At 35.4% G+C, this 19510-nt stretch overlaps 1 protein-coding gene across 1 annotated transcript in view; it reads right to left on the bottom strand.

The window, feature by feature from the left end:
* The window catches only part of LOC127850818 (xylan 1,4-beta-xylosidase-like), a 40433-nt gene extending 21707 nt beyond the window's left edge, over positions 1 to 18726 (bottom strand). The window contains exons 1-6 of the mRNA XM_052384155.1: positions 18304 to 18726; positions 16093 to 16252; positions 12548 to 12718; positions 12162 to 12253; positions 11246 to 11340; positions 10495 to 10661 (exon numbers count right to left, since the gene is read on the bottom strand). Coding sequence (XP_052240115.1) covers positions 10495 to 10661; positions 11246 to 11340; positions 12162 to 12253; positions 12548 to 12718; positions 16093 to 16252; positions 18304 to 18602 — 984 coding nt within the window. The 5' untranslated portion in view covers positions 18603 to 18726. The remainder of the gene's footprint in view (positions 1 to 10494; positions 10662 to 11245; positions 11341 to 12161; positions 12254 to 12547; positions 12719 to 16092; positions 16253 to 18303) is intronic.
* Between the last annotated feature and the right edge of the window lie 784 nt (positions 18727 to 19510).

The raw sequence follows: 19510 nt of genomic DNA, 5'->3' as shown, positions 1-19510 counted from the left end.
GAAGCGTACGCCCTGTCAATTCTTAATAATCTTTCAGTAGGGGACATTATAACATCGAGGGATATGCATTAAAATGATTATTACCTCCATACATTGTAGTAATATTAATAATTGAACTATTTTGATGTACTTTCATGCTGCTGAGGCTCCATTAGCAACAAGAGTCGTCACAATTGAAGGCGTTGGCGGGGACAAGGAGACAAAAGAACTCCTGGCAGATAACGGGGAATGCTACTCAGTAGACAGTGAGATTTTGAGTTCGGCCCTTCCTGGAGAGGACATTGACACTTTCATATCACAGAATGCAACAGTCACCCTTCGTCTCTTCATGAGAGGAGCCATAGTTGAGCTTGTGGAAATTGTGGAATTAATGTGACTTGACATTAAAAAAAATCTGCTGTAAATAAGTCTTTTTAGTGTTGTAATGTATACCTATATGTCACTTAGTGTTTTGTGTATTTTAGCTCAACTGAGCACTGCTTTCATAAGACAATATTTAATATTAATTTAATGACACAAATTCCTACAAATCAACTATAGCTTTAATTTCGTATAGATTTTCAACTATGGTAATATTATATATATATATATATCAGCCCTTCATGGAGAGGACATTGACACTTTCATATCACAGAATGCACCAGTCACCCTTTGTCTCTTCCTGAGAGGGCCACAGTTGAGCGTGTGAACTGTGGAATTAATGTGACTTGACATTAAAATCTCCTCATTGTTTGCTTCACATTTCATGTTTCAATGTTTAACATTGTGTTTGTAAATATATATATTTGCATTCTATTTTCATCTTCATATTCTTCTTTCACTTATACGATTTATTTATAAAATGTTAAAATAAACAAACTTCACCATTCTATTGAGCGTATGATTTCATATCCTTAAAGTAGAATTTACCATTTTCATTACATAAGTAGTTACACTTTTTACCTTTTGCTTGTGATTATTTAGCACTAACATTATACGTGTAATTCTTCTGTACATCAGTTACAAGAACTTAGCACTGTGCTAATAGAATAGATTCTCAAATATGCTCATTTATTCTGTGGTATTTTCCCAAAACCACATACACATGTTTACAAATAGTTGCATTACATCTGTTCTGCTACATATTTAGTTAATGACTGATGCTTGTTATTCACCTTGTTTTAAATGCATGTCTTTTTTACTGCTGGTTTCAAAATAAATATTTTACTAGTGCATTTCTTGTTTCAGTTTCTTTTCACAGACTGACAAAAACAATTCTGTTCAGTTTGTAACAGAAATTTCTTTCATATTTCTTAAGCGGCTACATTAACCTTTTACTTGTGAACTACCTTATCTTAAATTCATTTCCTACATTTGCATTTGTTTAGTTAATGCAATCTTGCACGACTTTATTGAAGCTACTGAATAAACAATGTATCTTCAAAGATTTCATAACCATGTCTTTCAACCAACTGGCAACGTTTTCAAAAAAGCAACCAAAACCATTTTCGTACTCATCCAAGATATCATTGGGACAAATCTTCTGACCAAATTTCATGATGATCGGAAAATAAATGCCACCTCAAGAGTGTTAACAAGGTTTTACTATAGCCATATAAGAAAAAATGCCATCCCGTGGTGGCCATGTTTTTCAACCAACCGGCATAATTTTTGAACTCCTGCAAGATATTATTGGGATGAATCTTCTGAGTGAGTTTCATGAAGATCAGACTATAACTGTGGCCTCTAGAGTGTTAACAAGCTTTTACTACAGCCATATATAGCCATATAGGGAAAAATGCCCCAACCCTTGGCAGCCATGTTTTTCAAGCAAAGGTTACCATTTTTGAACTCATCCAAGATATCATTGGGACAAATCTTCTGAGCAAGTTTCATGAAGATCGGAAAATAAATGTGGTCGAGAGTGTTAACAAGGTTTAAATACAGCCATATAAGGAAAAATGCCCCGCCCCCTGGCGGCCATGTTTTTCAACCAACGGGCATCATTTTCGAACTCGTCCAGGACATTATTGAGATGAATCTTCTGACCATGTTTCATGAACATCAGACAATAAATGTGGCCTCTAGAGTGTTAACAAGATTTTACTATAGCCATATATAGCCATATAAAGAAAAATGCCCCGCCCCTTGGCAGCCATGTATTTCAAGCAAACGTAATTATTTTTGAACTCATCCAAGATATCATTGAGACTAATCTTCTGACCAAATTTCGTGAAGATTGGACAATAAATGTGGCCTCTAGAGAGTTAACAAGGCAAATGTGCCATATAAGGAAAAATGCCACGCCCCCTGGCGGCCATGTTTTTCAACCAAACGGCATCATATATATTTTTAAATTATATATTTTATTATTTATATAAAAATGGTGTGAAGAGGTATGATAACAGAATAACATCCTATCTACTATCCTATAGTCTTGTAATTAATAAGGCTTACCACACATACTAAACAAAAGGGCCTGAAAGGCCCAAAGTTGCTCACCTGAGATAACAAGATATTATTGGGAAAAATCTTCTGACCAAGTTTCACGAAAGTCGGACAATAAATGTGGCCTCTAGAGTGTTAACAAGGTTTTACTACAGCCATATAAGGAAAAATGCCCCGCCCCTTGGAAGCCATTTTTTTCAAGCAAACATAATTATTTTCGAACACATCCAAGATACCATTGAGACCAATCTTCTGACCAAATTTTATGAAGATTGGACTATAAATGTGGCCTCTAGAGTGTTAACAAGGTTTTACTATAGCCATATATAGCCACATAAGGAAAAGTGCCCCGCCCCTGGTGGCCATGTTTTTAAAGCAACCAAAACCATTTTCAAACTAATCCAAGATATCATTGGGACAAATCTTCTGACCAAGTTTCATGATGATCGGAAAATAAATGTGACCTTTAGAGTGTTAACAAGGTTTTACTATAGCCATATAAGGAAAATAGCCCCGCCCCCGTGGTGGCAATGTTTTTCAACCAACCGGCATCATTTTTGAACTCGTCCAAGATATTATTGGGATGAATCTTCTGACCCAGTTTCATATAGATCAGACTATAAATGTGGCCTCTAGAGTGTTAACAAGATTTTACTATAGCCTTATATAGCCATATAAGGAAAAATGCCGTGCCCCTTGGAAGCCATGTTTTTCAAGCAAACGTAACCATTTTCGAACTCATCCAAGATCTCATTAAGACAAATCTTCTGACCATATTTCATTAAGATTAGACAATAAATGTGGCCTCTAGAGTGTTAACAAGATTTTACCATAGCCATATATTTACTGGCGGCCATGTTTTTCAACCAACCGGCATCATTTTCGAACTCGTCCAAGATATTATTGGGATGAATCTTCTGACCAAGTTTCATAAAGATTGGACAATAAATGTGGCCTCTAGAGTGTTAACAAGATTTTACTATAGCCATATAGAGCCATATAAGGAAAAATGCCCCGTCCCTTGGCAGCCATGTTTTTCAAGCAAAGATTACCATTTTTGAACTCAACCAAGATATCAGTGGGACAAATCTTCTGAGCAAGTTTCATGATGATCGTAAAATAAATGTGGCCTCTAGAGTGTTAACAAGGTTTTACTATAGCCATATAAGGAAAAATGCCCCGCCCCCTGGCGGCCATGTTTTTCAACCAACCGGCATCATTTTCAAACTCGTCCAAGATATTATTGGGATGAATCTTCTGAGAAAGTTTCATGAAGATCGGATAATAAATGTAGCCTCAAGAGCGTTAACAAGGTTTTACTATAGCCAAATAAGGAAAAATGCCCTGCCCCCTGGCGGCCATGTTTTTCAACCAACCAGCATCATTTTTGAACTCGTCCAAGATATTATTGGGATGAATCTTCTGACCAAGTTTTATGAAGATCAGACAATAAATGTGGCATCTCGAGTGTTAACAAGATTTTACTATAGTCATATATAGCCATATAAGGAAAAATGCCCCGTCGCTTGGCAGCCATGTTTTTCAAGCAAACGTAACCATTTTCAAACCCATCCAAGATATCATTGAAACCAATGTTCTGACCTAATTTCATGAAGATTGGACAATAAATGTGGCCTCTAGAGAGTTAACAAGGCAAATGTTGACGCCGCACAACGCACAAGGACGACGGACAAAAAGCGATCACAAAAGCTCACCATGAGCACGTTGTGCTCAGGTGAGCAAAAAATTATAAATTCATCTCTTTATGAATATGTATAGGTTAGGCACTTTCAACAATTGCATATATTAATTTCAATAACGCAATAAAAGCATGTTCTATTGACAGGACACTGGAATTATACCAACACATGATCTTATTCCCCTGTGTAATAAAATTGAGCTTTTCCAGGAGGACCAGGAAAGACAGGTCAATGTTGGGAGTACCCCGACAAGGATCAAAGACATCACAATCTCCGACAATCGTCGGAGAGTCAAACTGACCCTCTGGCAAGAGGCATGTGACATGCCCCACAGGCCAGGAACATTTATCTAGGACACAAATGCTGTGACCAATGTACACAGAGGGGAGGCTTCGCTGTCACTCACCTCAAGAAGCGTCATCCAGGTATGTAAGATTGCAATTATAAACTCTTACAAATATGTTTTTATTTTCCTTTTACATAGTGCTTAACCGTTCAACACTTATGCCACCAATCAGGAATCTATTTTTGAGAATTTGTCAGTGTTCATGGAGAGTATGACAAATGAATGAATCTGTTGCAAGTTGTGGAACAGACATGAACCTTTAATGCTTTAAAATCTCCAGTCAGTGTTAATTAACAATTGATAATTGTAACAGTATTGTAAATCCTTAATACAAGAATACATGAAAACATAGAATTTTACAGTCGTTAATGAAATTTATGAAACTTATACCCAGAGAATTTTTTTTTACTCAATTTGCATCATTCTTATTGTGGGTCACACTTCCTTTTGCTACATTAGACATAAATGATTTTCTAATATTGCTTAATGCAAGTGATTATCAGTAATAAGTTATTTTCCATATTTAACTATCATTTTTTAACCTTAATATATATATATAATTATATATATATATATATATATATATATATATATAGTCTTCAGAAATGAAAAACATTAAACAGAACTTAACATTTCAGTTGCCATTGTGTTACTGCACACGGTCATTTGTATTCATGAAGCGTACGCCCTGTCAATTCTTAATAATCTTTCAGTAGGGGACATTATAACATCGAGGGATATGCATTAAAATGATTATTACCTCCATACATTGTAGTAATATTAATAATTGAACTATTTTGATGTACTTTCATGCTGCTGAGGCTCCATTAGCAACAAGAGTCGTCACAATTGAAGGCGTTGGCGGGGACAAGGAGACAAAAGAACTCCTGGCAGATAACGGGGAATGCTACTCAGTAGACAGTGAGATTTTGAGTTCGGCCCTTCCTGGAGAGGACATTGACACTTTCATATCACAGAATGCAACAGTCACCCTTCGTCTCTTCATGAGAGGAGCCATAGTTGAGCTTGTGGAAATTGTGGAATTAATGTGACTTGACATTAAAAAAAATCTGCTGTAAATAAGTCTTTTTAGTGTTGTAATGTATACCTATATGTCACTTAGTGTTTTGTGTATTTTAGCTCAACTGAGCACTGCTTTCATAAGACAATATTTAATATTAATTTAATGACACAAATTCCTACAAATCAACTATAGCTTTAATTTCGTATAGATTTTCAACTATGGTAATATTATATATATATATATATCAGCCCTTCATGGAGAGGACATTGACACTTTCATATCACAGAATGCACCAGTCACCCTTTGTCTCTTCCTGAGAGGGCCACAGTTGAGCGTGTGAACTGTGGAATTAATGTGACTTGACATTAAAATCTCCTCATTGTTTGCTTCACATTTCATGTTTCAATGTTTAACATTGTGTTTGTAAATATATATATTTGCATTCTATTTTCATCTTCATATTCTTCTTTCACTTATACGATTTATTTATAAAATGTTAAAATAAACAAACTTCACCATTCTATTGAGCGTATGATTTCATATCCTTAAAGTAGAATTTACCATTTTCATTACATAAGTAGTTACACTTTTTACCTTTTGCTTGTGATTATTTAGCACTAACATTATACGTGTAATTCTTCTGTACATCAGTTACAAGAACTTAGCACTGTGCTAATAGAATAGATTCTCAAATATGCTCATTTATTCTGTGGTATTTTCCCAAAACCACATACACATGTTTACAAATAGTTGCATTACATCTGTTCTGCTACATATTTAGTTAATGACTGATGCTTGTTATTCACCTTGTTTTAAATGCATGTCTTTTTTACTGCTGGTTTCAAAATAAATATTTTACTAGTGCATTTCTTGTTTCAGTTTCTTTTCACAGACTGACAAAAACAATTCTGTTCAGTTTGTAACAGAAATTTCTTTCATATTTCTTAAGCGGCTACATTAACCTTTTACTTGTGAACTACCTTATCTTAAATTCATTTCCTACATTTGCATTTGTTTAGTTAATGCAATCTTGCACGACTTTATTGAAGCTACTGAATAAACAATGTATCTTCAAAGATTTCATAACCATGTCTTTCAACCAACTGGCAACGTTTTCAAAAAAGCAACCAAAACCATTTTCGTACTCATCCAAGATATCATTGGGACAAATCTTCTGACCAAATTTCATGATGATCGGAAAATAAATGCCACCTCAAGAGTGTTAACAAGGTTTTACTATAGCCATATAAGAAAAAATGCCATCCCGTGGTGGCCATGTTTTTCAACCAACCGGCATAATTTTTGAACTCCTGCAAGATATTATTGGGATGAATCTTCTGAGTGAGTTTCATGAAGATCAGACTATAACTGTGGCCTCTAGAGTGTTAACAAGCTTTTACTACAGCCATATATAGCCATATAGGGAAAAATGCCCCAACCCTTGGCAGCCATGTTTTTCAAGCAAAGGTTACCATTTTTGAACTCATCCAAGATATCATTGGGACAAATCTTCTGAGCAAGTTTCATGAAGATCGGAAAATAAATGTGGTCGAGAGTGTTAACAAGGTTTAAATACAGCCATATAAGGAAAAATGCCCCGCCCCCTGGCGGCCATGTTTTTCAACCAACGGGCATCATTTTCGAACTCGTCCAGGACATTATTGAGATGAATCTTCTGACCATGTTTCATGAACATCAGACAATAAATGTGGCCTCTAGAGTGTTAACAAGATTTTACTATAGCCATATATAGCCATATAAAGAAAAATGCCCCGCCCCTTGGCAGCCATGTATTTCAAGCAAACGTAATTATTTTTGAACTCATCCAAGATATCATTGAGACTAATCTTCTGACCAAATTTCGTGAAGATTGGACAATAAATGTGGCCTCTAGAGAGTTAACAAGGCAAATGTGCCATATAAGGAAAAATGCCACGCCCCCTGGCGGCCATGTTTTTCAACCAAACGGCATCATTTCGGAACTCTTCCAAGATATTAATGGGATGAATCTTCTGATTAAGTTTCATAAAGATTGGACAATAAATGTGGCCTCTAGAGTGTTAACAAGATTTTACTATAGCCATATATAGCCATATAAGGAAAAATGCCCCGCCCCTTGGCAGCCATGTTTTTTAAGCAAAGGTTACCATTTTTGAACTCATCCAAAATATCATTGGGACAAATCTTCTGAGCAAGTTTCATAAAGATCGGAAAATAAATGTGACCTCTACAGTATTAACAAGGTTTTACTATAGCCATATAAGGAAAAATGCCCCGCCCCCTGGCGGCCATGTTTTTCAACCAACCAGCATCATTTTTAAACTTGTCCAATATATCATTGAGATAATTCTTCTGACCAAGTTTCATGAAGATCAGACAATAAATGTGGCCTCTAGAGTGTTAACAAGATTTTACTATACCATATATAGCCATAAAAGGAAAAACGCCCCGCCCCTTGGCAGCCAACGTAACCATTTTCAAACTCATCCAAGATATCATTGAGACCAATCTTCTGACCAAATTTCATGAAGATTGGACAATAAATGTGGCCTCTAGAGAGTTAACAAGTCAAATGTTGACGCCGCACAACGCACAACGGACGACGGACAAAAGGCAATCACAAAAGCTCACCATGAGCATGTTGTGCCCAGGTGAGCTAAAAATGGCTCAGCAAGCCTTATCCTTTGATAGTTTTAAGCCTCACCTGATACACTACATAAATATGAGACAGTAACGCATTATTGTCCGCTCGGGTACTACTTAAATGCACCCCGGGTACTCTATATTAGTGAAATATACTCCTCCTACTCAAAAAAGCATGTTTAGCCTGTAAAGTTCAATGAGTATTTTGTTTTGTACTCAGTAACGCGTTTTATGACTTCTGATTTTGGGTGGGAAAACACTCGAGTACAGTCTAAATTGACCGCGTACAAGTTAGTTTCTTTTCCGTACCTGGGGTACGTTAAATTACACTTAAGAGTACCCTTGGTACATTTAAGAAGTACCCCAGAAGACCATGACCAATCGAGCGGCAGTAACCTGTTATTCTGTTACACTCCTATGCCCAGTTACTCTCTATTTTGTGACTGCTAGCATGTGGTTTTAGTCAAAACCAAGTATTCATGTCAAATGATTAGCAAGTATACCTGCCTTTTTTCAGCAAACGAGGCAACTTGTGACAAACCTAGGACAACTTTGCAACCTGCCAAATACATACATGGCCAAACATTTGTTTAACAGCAGACTCATATAAATTAAAACTTTGACAAACAACACCATGGTTTTATTCCTGAGATATGTGCAATATTGTGCAAGTACGAACTTCACCACATCATGGATCAATACATTGCAGAAGGCCTGTTCCCGGTGAAAAGTGTGTGGAAAGCCAAGCTCCGCCGATACGTTACACAAACAAGAAATATAAATCTGTTTCAAGAGTGTTCGGATAAGTACCCCTTTCTTGGGTCAACAATATAATGATCCGACAGAGTGTGTAGTTTATGGACTATTGCCAGAAATAATCCTGAACTCTCCTCTATCTGTAGTCAGACAATTCGAGTAATTAGAGGACTTACTATGCCCGCACATATAAATACATGTGCACTTTGTAATGGAGTGAATTCGAATATAGTGCACAATCGTATTCTGCTCGGTAACGTGAATTCTAACACTCATGAACAGTTATGGAATACCATAATAGACACAAACGGACTTAGTGCTTTCAACCAGGTGTGTCGCTCTAATCTTTCTGAGCAGTGCAATTATATACTCCGGATGTTTCTTGACATAAACGTTTACAAATTCAATCATACAAGGATTTCATCACTAGTCTGCAAAAGGTTTTTACAGTAGGGGACTCACTAAATTACCTTGAGTTTATATTAAGATATATATATTATATACAGTACACTTAAATATTATTTTTTTACAGCCAGGCATCGTCTGTCTAGCAATTCGTGTTTCGGTGCTAGGTAATATATTGGCTGGTTATATATCTAACTTAACATAAGGATTATGATAACACGATACTCCTGGCTGCCTGACTAGAACTTGGCTTTTGCCTCCTAGATGAGACATCTTCAAGACACTTCTAAGTAACAAAAAACAACACAGCATCGCGATTTTATTAAATAATAATTTTAATAAATTTCTCTCTGTTTTGCTGATGTTGATTTTAACATCCATATATATTGTTTATGTTTGTATTTACCCTTGTTCATTTATACATGAAGTTATATTGTGTTTTGATCTTCGTATCATGTACAAACTGTATATGTAGGAATAAAAGTAAAAGTTCAAGCACATGATGACATTTTGTAAAACACATCTGATTTGCTTTATCTTTTTAAAAGTTTAACACAGGCATTCAATAAAAAATAAATAATTTAATATTTAATTTTTCCTTCTTTACAAGTATCAATACAAAAGAAACTAAATTTAGGATCTGGCATGAGTTATCATTGTATACCTTTTTTTAAAGTAACAGATGAGTGTTAGTGAGCTTATTAACATATTTCCTATTTAATTTAGTATGGTCTGACATGACACTGATTGTAAAACTATTTTAACAAATGTTTTCAAACTATGAAAACTTTTAACCAAAACTGTATGCATAATTTTTTTTTATGATTTTTACTGAAATCATTTTAGGTTTATGACATCATTTCATGCAGTTGGTCATAAAACAGTGTAGCCAATTACAACACTCAAAATGTTTAATTAAACCTGCTTAACCCTTTGCATGCTGGGAAATTTGTCGTCTGCTAAAATGTCTTCTGCTAAATTTCTAAAATTAGCATTTTCTTCGATTTTTTTCAAAGAACACTATCAGAATAGCAAACAGTTTGGATCCTGATGAGACGCCACGTTCTGTGGCGTCTCATCTGGATCCAAACTGTTTGCAAAGGCCTTCAAAATCCGGTTCCCGCACTGTAAGGGTTAAAACAAGAAGACTCCATACTACATACAGCAAGTAAGTAATGAAATATTCCACAAACCTCGGAAATTTTTCCATCCTTTACAGCATTTGTCAGCCAATCAAAAACTCCCCTAGCGTACTGGCCCGCGTGCAGTTCCAAGTTGACCCCCGCCAAAACGCTGTACACAGCTGCATCCTCAAGACTTAGTGTAAACTTGTGATTCAGAATCATGAACTCCAGCGCACCTGTGAATGGAACGTCATGATGGAAACTATTTTGATGACCTTAACATAGATTAATAGTCCTAACCAAGGCCTGGGTTTGTATTCTCCAACCCATTCCTTTATTTAAAATAAAGAATATCATAGGCTCATTAAAAATACATCAGAATGTGCACATGAGTCGTGTTCTGAGAAAACTGGGCATAATGCATGTGCGTAAAGTAAACAAGGGTGCATGTATTAACACATTGTTCCTACTAAAGTTTTACATAGTTATTGGTGTTAACTACCATGCTAGCATTGACTTACAAGAAGTTTTAGAGCATTATAATTTTGATTTTATTTTTTACTCTTGTCTAAGAATTGTAATGTTGTGATAGTGTACATGAATAGATGACCATTGTACGCAACCAGTACTTCACTCTAATTTATTTACAGGAAACAAATATGAAACATTATATTTATTTTGCTTTATAGTAAATTTTTCATTAAATTTTAAATACATGCATCAATTTTCAATCTGGTTTTGGTCGAATAGTTTGACATTTTCCATAAAATTATTTGAAGTTTCCTTACTGTGTTAGTTTGTTCAAAATAACAGGACTTGCCTGAGTCGCTAATGACAAATCCTGTGAAGTTCCACTGGTTTCGAAGGACATCTGTCAACAACATCTTGTTAGCGCATGCAGGAATGCCATTAACACTGAATCAAAAGAGAAAGTGCTTGTTGAATACATGTTTGCAGAACAGTTTCTAACATAATTTTTTATAGAAAATGTAAGCATGTGTTTTAAAACAGAAAAAAGTAAAAATGTTTTGAAAATAAACTGTGAAGATTCATATACTACATGTTACATGAGGTTTACCTATATACTATATAAGACTTATATAGTAAATATAACCTGTGCCATAAATAGTTTTCTATTGTTTAATGTCCTGTATATTAACAGCATACTACAATTTTTATTTGTTCAAATAAATAGATAAAACTGTTGCATACTATAATTAAAACAACTAAAAACAAACCACAGTCTGTTTTTCTTTAGGACATGTGTAAACCACCTGAATCTAAGAAAGAGCATGGTACGTGATAACACACTGGCCAAAGAACTCAGAGATTCAATCCCTTGCTAAAACCTTACATACCGGGTACTCACTTTTGCATGAGACATTAACAAGTTGCACAGTGTATTGGGTGAATTAAACTGGCATTAAAAGACCAACAGTTGTCTCTGGAACAGGATGTTTCAAGTACATACTCTGTAAACCAAATAAATTTGGACAGATAGTACAAGAGTTAAATTTCTCCCATAAGAAGCAAAGTGAAAATGGCTTTTTCAACCAGCATAAAACCACAGCAGCCTGAAAGTAACTCGCAGTCTGTTCAGGTTTTATGCTGTTGTCTGCTTATCAGTAACTAAGGGTTTGAAACAAAGCCTTTAAAGCTTGAATTTAGTAAGAAAGATCTTTTATTAAAAGTAACTTTCTAAGGGACTACAAATGTGTCAAAAAACGTGCAAGTACCTGTTGTAGCTACACATGACTCCTAATGCTCCACTCTTCACACACTCTTTAAATTGAGGGAAGAAAGTGGTGAATAGATCTCGTATTGGAACCTGAAACAGTTGTGTTCACAAATAAAAACACTTTCAATTAAATGTGGTTTTCCTTAAAATGTATTAACTGGAATCCGATTTTAACTCACAACTATCTGTTTTTGATTATTGAAACTAAGCAGTTTGTATTATAACAAAAATAATGTGTGTGTGAATGAAACTAGTAAATAACATAAATAACAGAAACAGAGATTGGTATAAATTGATGCAAATTTTATGACAATATAACAAATCAGAATTACGTAAATTAGTAATAATAATTAAAAAAAATATAGTAATAAACACATGCATGACCTGAGCATTAAAACTCAGCCTCGATTCTGGAAGATCTTCAGGTCCATTGTAGGCTGCAAAATGTTTGCAAACGGCATTAGCCCTGTAATACCTGAGGTTATCCCCTTTGAGACCTTCAACAAATGCTCTGGCAAGGGTGCCAGACAGATATGGATCCTCACCATATGTTTCCTGAAATCCGTTGGAGGTTGTTAACTTAAATGGATAATGACACTGAACTTGAAACCAAGGGTTGAATGTGAAACTGTCACAACTGCTAAACATTTTAATACAAGAGGGCCTGAAAGGCCCAAAGTCACTCACCTGAGATACAAAGCAGGGGTTTTTTTTACTAAGAAAGTGACGCCGATATTCGGCGTCTTCCCCAACCAGAATTTTTCCCCTAAAAAATACCTTTTCCCCTCCAAAAATATAGTTTTTCACCAAAATATAATATTTTTCCCTCAAAGAAATGTTCTTTTTGTTTTAGGAAGTCGACACTTATCCAATTTGTACCATGTACAACGATCTCGCTCTCTCCCGACGAACGCTCAAATCTGGGAATCCCAGTGATTCTATATATAGCTCTTAAATTACGTCATGGAAACCGGGCAACTTATCGTATTAATCATGTGACTATTTTACTGGATTCCGGTCTTGCGCGAGAAGGGTGTTTCGTCAATTAATTACCGGAAACCAGTCGAATTTTCATCCGGGTTATGTCAAAGCCAAGATATAAACGTTAAAACAGAAAAAAAGTCTCACAATTGGCGTTCATACACGAACAAAATAAAACGTTCGGACTCGGAAAATATTAATTGCATTGACGCATTTTTTAAGAATGAATCATCAAAAACCGTTGAAACCCAGCAGGATTCGGAGGTACATGTAATCAACATCGATTAATACTGTCGGATTATTGTGAAAGTGAAAGTAGACAATCGGCAGCAGCCGCACCTTTCCCTTCCAATACTGTAACAGATCTAGATCGTCAACCCATTCATCACGAAATTGAAATCATAATATTGACATCGTTCCCCGGCCACAGTTGAAAACATTTCCCATTATTAGATCTACACCTGCAACTTTATTTAGGACTTTGACTTTAATATCATACTTGTTCATGTGTTTAAGAACAAAAAGGTCAGAGACCTGCCTCTTTTTCTAAAAAAAACAACTGAAGTCTGTAGGTGAGTTATAGACATTGAAATGAACAGTTTTTATTTTTTCCCCAAATATGTCTCTTTCGCGCTAGATTTTCCCCTTTTACCCAGCGTCCAGCGTCTTCCCCCTTTTCTTAAAAAAACCCCTGCAAAGGAACTGACCTGTTCTGTGCAGCCCAAGGTATCATTAGACCGAATGTTTTGACCAAGTTTCATGAAGAGTGAACTATAAATTGCCCCCTGGCTGCTATGCTTTTCAACAGACTAGAACCATTTTACAACTCATCCAAGATATCATTGATTTGATAAAAACAAATGTTCTGACCAAGTTTCATGAAGATTGGACTATAAATGTGACTTTTAGCGTGTATACAAGATTTTACTATGGCCATAAAAGGAAAAAATGCCCCACATCCTGGTGGCCATGTTTTTCGACCGATGGGAACCATTTTCAAACTCGTCCAAGAAATCATTGGGACACATCTTCTGACAAAGTTTCATGGAGATCAGACAATAAATGTGGCCTCTAGATTGTTAACAAGGTTTTACATACCCATATATAGCTATATAAGGAAAAATGCCCCGCCCCTGGTGGCCATGTATGTCAAGCAACTGGAACCATTTTAGAAAATGATGATCGGACAACAAATGTTGCTACTAGTGTTAACAAGATTTTACTGAAGCCATATAAGGAAAAATGCTCAGCCCCCTGGCGGCCATGTTTTCCAACAGACCAAATTCATTTTTGAGCTCATCCAAGATATCATTAGAACAAATGTTCTGACTAATTTTCATAAAGATTGGGCTATAAATGTGACTTTAAGAGTGTTAACAAGTTTTAACAATAGCCACATAAGGAAAATAGCCCCGCCCCCTGGCGGCCATGCTTTCAAACTAACCGGAATCATTTTCGAACACATCCAAGATATTATTAGGACAAACCTTCAGACCAAGTTTCATGAAGATTGGACAATAATTGTGGACTCAAGAGTGATAACAAGGTTTTACTATAGCCATATTTAGCTGTATAAGGAAAAATGCCCTGCCCCCTGCATGGCTGCCATGTTTTTCAAGCAACTGTAACCATTTTCGAACTAGTGCACGGGATCATTGGGAAAAATCTTTTGACTAAGTATCATGTTGTTCGGACAATAAATGTGGCCTATAGAGTGTTGACAAGTTTTTATTAAAGCCATATAAGGAAAAATGCCCCGCACCCTGGAGACCATGTTTTCCAACCAACCTGAATCATTTTTGAACTTGTCCTAGATAATTCTTTTATGCTGAAGAATGCATGACGGACTACGGACAAAACACGAACACGATTTAAACAAATCTTATTACCAAATTTCATGAAGATCGGAAATAAATGTGGCTTCTAAAGTGTTAACAAAGCAAATGCTGATGCTGTACAATGCACAACTGACAAAAGGCGATCACAAAAGCTCTTCATGAGCACATTGTGGTTGGCATATTTTGCAAGAGACCAAAACCATTTTTGAACTCATCCAAGTTATATTAGAACAAATGTTCTGACCTAGTTTCATGAAGACTTTTAAAGTGTTAACAAGTTTTTACAATAGCCATATAAGGAAAAATGTGCTGCCCCTTTGCGGCCATGTTTTTCAACCAATTGAAACCATTTTCAAAGCCCTCTATGATTTCATTGTGACAAGTTTTCTGACCAAGTTTCATGAAGATTGGACAATAAATGTGGCCTCTAGAGTGTTAACAAGGTTGTACTATAGCAATAAATTATATACCCATTTAAGGAAAAATGCACCACTCCCTGGCGGCCATGCTTTTCAAGTAACTGAAACAATTTTCAAAGTTATCCAAAATATTATTAGGACAAATCTTTTGACCAAGTTTCATGAAGATTGGACAATAAATGTGGCATCAAGAGTATAAACAAGGTTTTACCATAGTCATATAAGTAAAAATGCTCGCCCCCCCTTCCTGGTAGCCATGTTTTTCAAGCAACCAGAAGCATTTTTGAAATTGTCCAAGATGTAACAAGTTGACGCTGAAGAATGCATGACGGACTACGAACAAAACATGATCACAAAAGCCAACCATGAGCATATTGTGCTCAGGTGAGATCATAAAAAGAAATAAAAGTTCAGGTTTAACAGTGCATGTATAAACTATGATTTTGTGCATTCAGATTCATTTGAACTCTTATGTACCTTAATAATATCAGTGGATGGTTCCTTCCTAACAGAAAATATTATGGAAGTGGTTCATAACATGTGTGTGCGTATTCATTGCAAAGTTGATTACCGGTAATTGCTATTTAATATTGTATTATCTGTTAGTCAACAGAAGGGTTAGTTTAAAAAAAAAATAAACCAAAATTGCAAACAGGGTATAATGCATTTCAAATAGCAAACCTGTATATACCTGATTTCTTCCCCAAAGTGGGTGTCTCATGATGTTTATAACTGGACTGAAGCAGTTTAGACCAGTGTGGGTTTCATACAAACCCCGCCTCACATAGTCATTATTGAAGGCTCTCACTTCATTGGACACAGCACTGGCTACTTGCTTCAGCAATGATGGACTTAAAATACATTTTCTCATACTTTTTACACATATGTCATTGATTCTCATCGAGAATTCCATGGCAATGGGATATGTGCAAAGAAAGAACAGAAAATCAAAATGTAAAATTAGAGTTTCTAAAACTTGAAATTTACAAAAAGGCTTTAGTTGTATTGTACCATATTTGAAGGTTGTATAATAATCCAAAAACAAACACACAAATGATGATAAGCACAGTTATTTATCTTGATTTTGAAACTACATAATTAATAGTTCATACTACAAGCTCATCTTTGTTGGGTTGACACATTTTATATAGATATATGTTGGAGATTTGTTTTAGAAAACCAGGCCTTTTCCGCTCCATTTTGGGAAAATGCCACACTGGAATTGTGGGAATTTCGCGTCGTGAAAAAACCCATTTTGGGGAAAAAAAAAATTGCCAAACTGGCTCAATTGGGAAAAAATAATTGCATGTAAATAGTGTTTCTTATATTTCAAAGAAGCCATTAACTGGTAAAAAACGACTATTTTGATAACATATTATTAAAATTTTACAAAATATTATGAACATGTGTGATAAGTGCAGGTTTTTTAAATCTGATTTTGGGGAAAGGGCCTGGCCTTTTTTGAGGGGAAAAAAGTCGCGCGAAACGCCGGATTTGGGGGAAAATAAGGAAAGTCTTAAATAATCAAATAAACATATTTTACTGGTTTTTAAACAAATTCAAGGCAACAGATAATTTAATTATGCAATATTTGTCTAATTTTTACACTGGATCAGGTTAACTTATATATTTAAAGGTTTAAAAAAACAAAACAAATGTTTTTGTTTTGGAATTGGGAATTTTTTTTCAATTGCAGAGCTCCAGATAAGGGTCGTATTTTCATAATTACGAATTATTTTCAAGTCCGTTACGTATTTATTTTAATATCTTGTCGTACCATTAAGAATTACAAAATTAAGTTACGAATATTATTTTTACATCAGTTCGTATCGATTTTTATTGAGTTCTTTTCGCGTATTTAAGATCTTTTCGGTGCTTATATAGAATTGTTATCGGGTTTGTTTAACAAATCGCATTTTTTCCAATAAAAGCGGCGTGTACAGTCTGTCAAAAAACAATGTCTGCGCCCAGAGAGCATTCTAAAAAACTGCAAGGCGTGCAAAAACACGCTTTTAACATATTGTTCCCAAAGTGAGCCGAAGTTGAATGTTAAGAAAGACATTATAGAAAAGATCTTATACGATGTTGTATGTTCAGTTGCCGACACAGTCGGAAAAGCTAAAAAAACGCGACACGAAGGGTCCAAGCTTAAACAAAAAAAACATTGAACGAGTGGAAGGACGATTCCCGTGGCTAATCGTTGAAAAGATTGAAGGGAAGACCCGGACGTTTTAATTGTGAAATATGTAAAAATTCATCGAAGGCATGCAATCTAAGCACAGTTTGGGCATATGAAGGTATTTGAAAAATAAAATTGTATAATACTGAATAGACACTGTTGATCTCGTATAAATAAAGTTGCTAGTATTTTTATTTTTTGCTTGAAAATAACCATTATTATTTATTTTAGGTCATTTAGAAAAGTTAAGAATATATTTTCCAAAACTTAGTAGTAACGTTAAGAATAAAATTTCAGAGTTAAGAATTCTTTTTGAAAAACTGGTAGTTACGTTAAGAATTTCACAAAACCTTATCTGGAGCTCTGCAATTGGGAAAAAAACAACCAGATTTGCATTGGGAATGGGGACGAAGTTCGGACCTGTGGCATAGGGCGGAAAAGGCCTGAAAACTGCTTTTAAACAAAATTAAACAAATGAAATGGTTTTTAATCAATTGCAAAAATATCCATTGCAACTAGTATCAAAGGTATGATATTTAAAAGCACACAACATCTTTAGAGTGACATTATACACAGCAATATGCCAACTTCAATGCAGTGCATTTTGTCAGAATGACACTAAATTTGTGGACATGGACTTATGGGATTATTTTGCATCCCAAGAATCGGAAAAATATATTTAGGTGTCTGAATTCTTTGAGAATTTATGGTGAGTTATTCTACCTGAAAAGAGCTGCCAGGCCAATAGACTGTGGAAAGGCTGTAGCGTTGTCAACCATGTCTCCATGGATACACTCGGTGTCCCACCTGTATTTACCGATACCCAGGCGCTCTATGGGCAACTCGGGGCCCCCGTCCCCACCTCCTCCGCCCCGAGACATCTGTGAAGCTATTTCTTCGAGAGTTAGTCTGGAAACCAAGTCTTCAACTCGCTCGGAAAATGACAACGAAACATTACGGAACGGGTACTGTGCATTTAATTTTTGAAATAAAATAGCGACATAGATGAGTAATAATTTCATCTTGAACGTTCTCAAAAACGTTAGTTAAAATCTTGTTAAATTAGATTAATGAAGTATGTTAATCTAATTTTATTCCGCATTTGTAATCAGCCATTTTGTTTGAATGTTGCTGTCACATGACTGGCACGTGTCCGTAGGTTAAATGTAACTAAAATTTCTGCCCATTTAAACTTTGCAGTCAATTGTATTTTGTTATATGAAGTATTCACACAGGTGTAAATCAAATTATAGTTGTGAAGTTAGCCTCGTTTAATTTTTTTTTTATACACAGATAAATGGAAAACGACTTCGTACTAGTTGTTGGTGTACTCTAGTTTGTCAGGTAGTGCGTTTAAAACTCTATAGACCATATATAATTTACCAAAACTAGTATTTCACTGCACAGACCAGCGTACTATGCGTTTTAAAGAAGAAACAGTAGACCCTCATAGGTACAGGTACTTGAAAAAAATTTGGTCCTTAATATATAAATACCAAATTGTTTTTGTTTCAAGTACCTGTACTCATAGGCAAGCTATAAATGCTTCACAGACTCATTATCGCATCCCGTACAGTACGTCTCAAACACTTTCTATCGTAAACAACAAATACGCGCTCGTGATAAAAGCTAATAAGAGGAAGCAATATAAATTTTTCTTAAACAACCAATACTAGTCCTGGATCAATGACCATATGGGAGAGCACTCATGTGTTAACAGAACAAAACAGGACAGAACACAACTCTATTTACCTCGGGTATGCATAGATGCATCATGGGAACATATAATTTATATATAACAAAAAATTACAAAATATATACTATGTTTCCGTCTCAAGTGGTACATTTTGGTGAAGAGGGAAGTCATTCAGTCAATGTAAATCACTTGACAGCTTTAATAGTTACATTGGAAATTATATATGTTTTTAAT

Source organism: Dreissena polymorpha, chromosome 11, assembly GCF_020536995.1.
Source record: "Dreissena polymorpha isolate Duluth1 chromosome 11, UMN_Dpol_1.0, whole genome shotgun sequence".
Classification (NCBI taxonomy): Eukaryota; Metazoa; Mollusca; class Bivalvia; order Myida; family Dreissenidae; genus Dreissena; species Dreissena polymorpha.
This window is presented reverse-complemented; position numbering and strand designations above follow the sequence as displayed.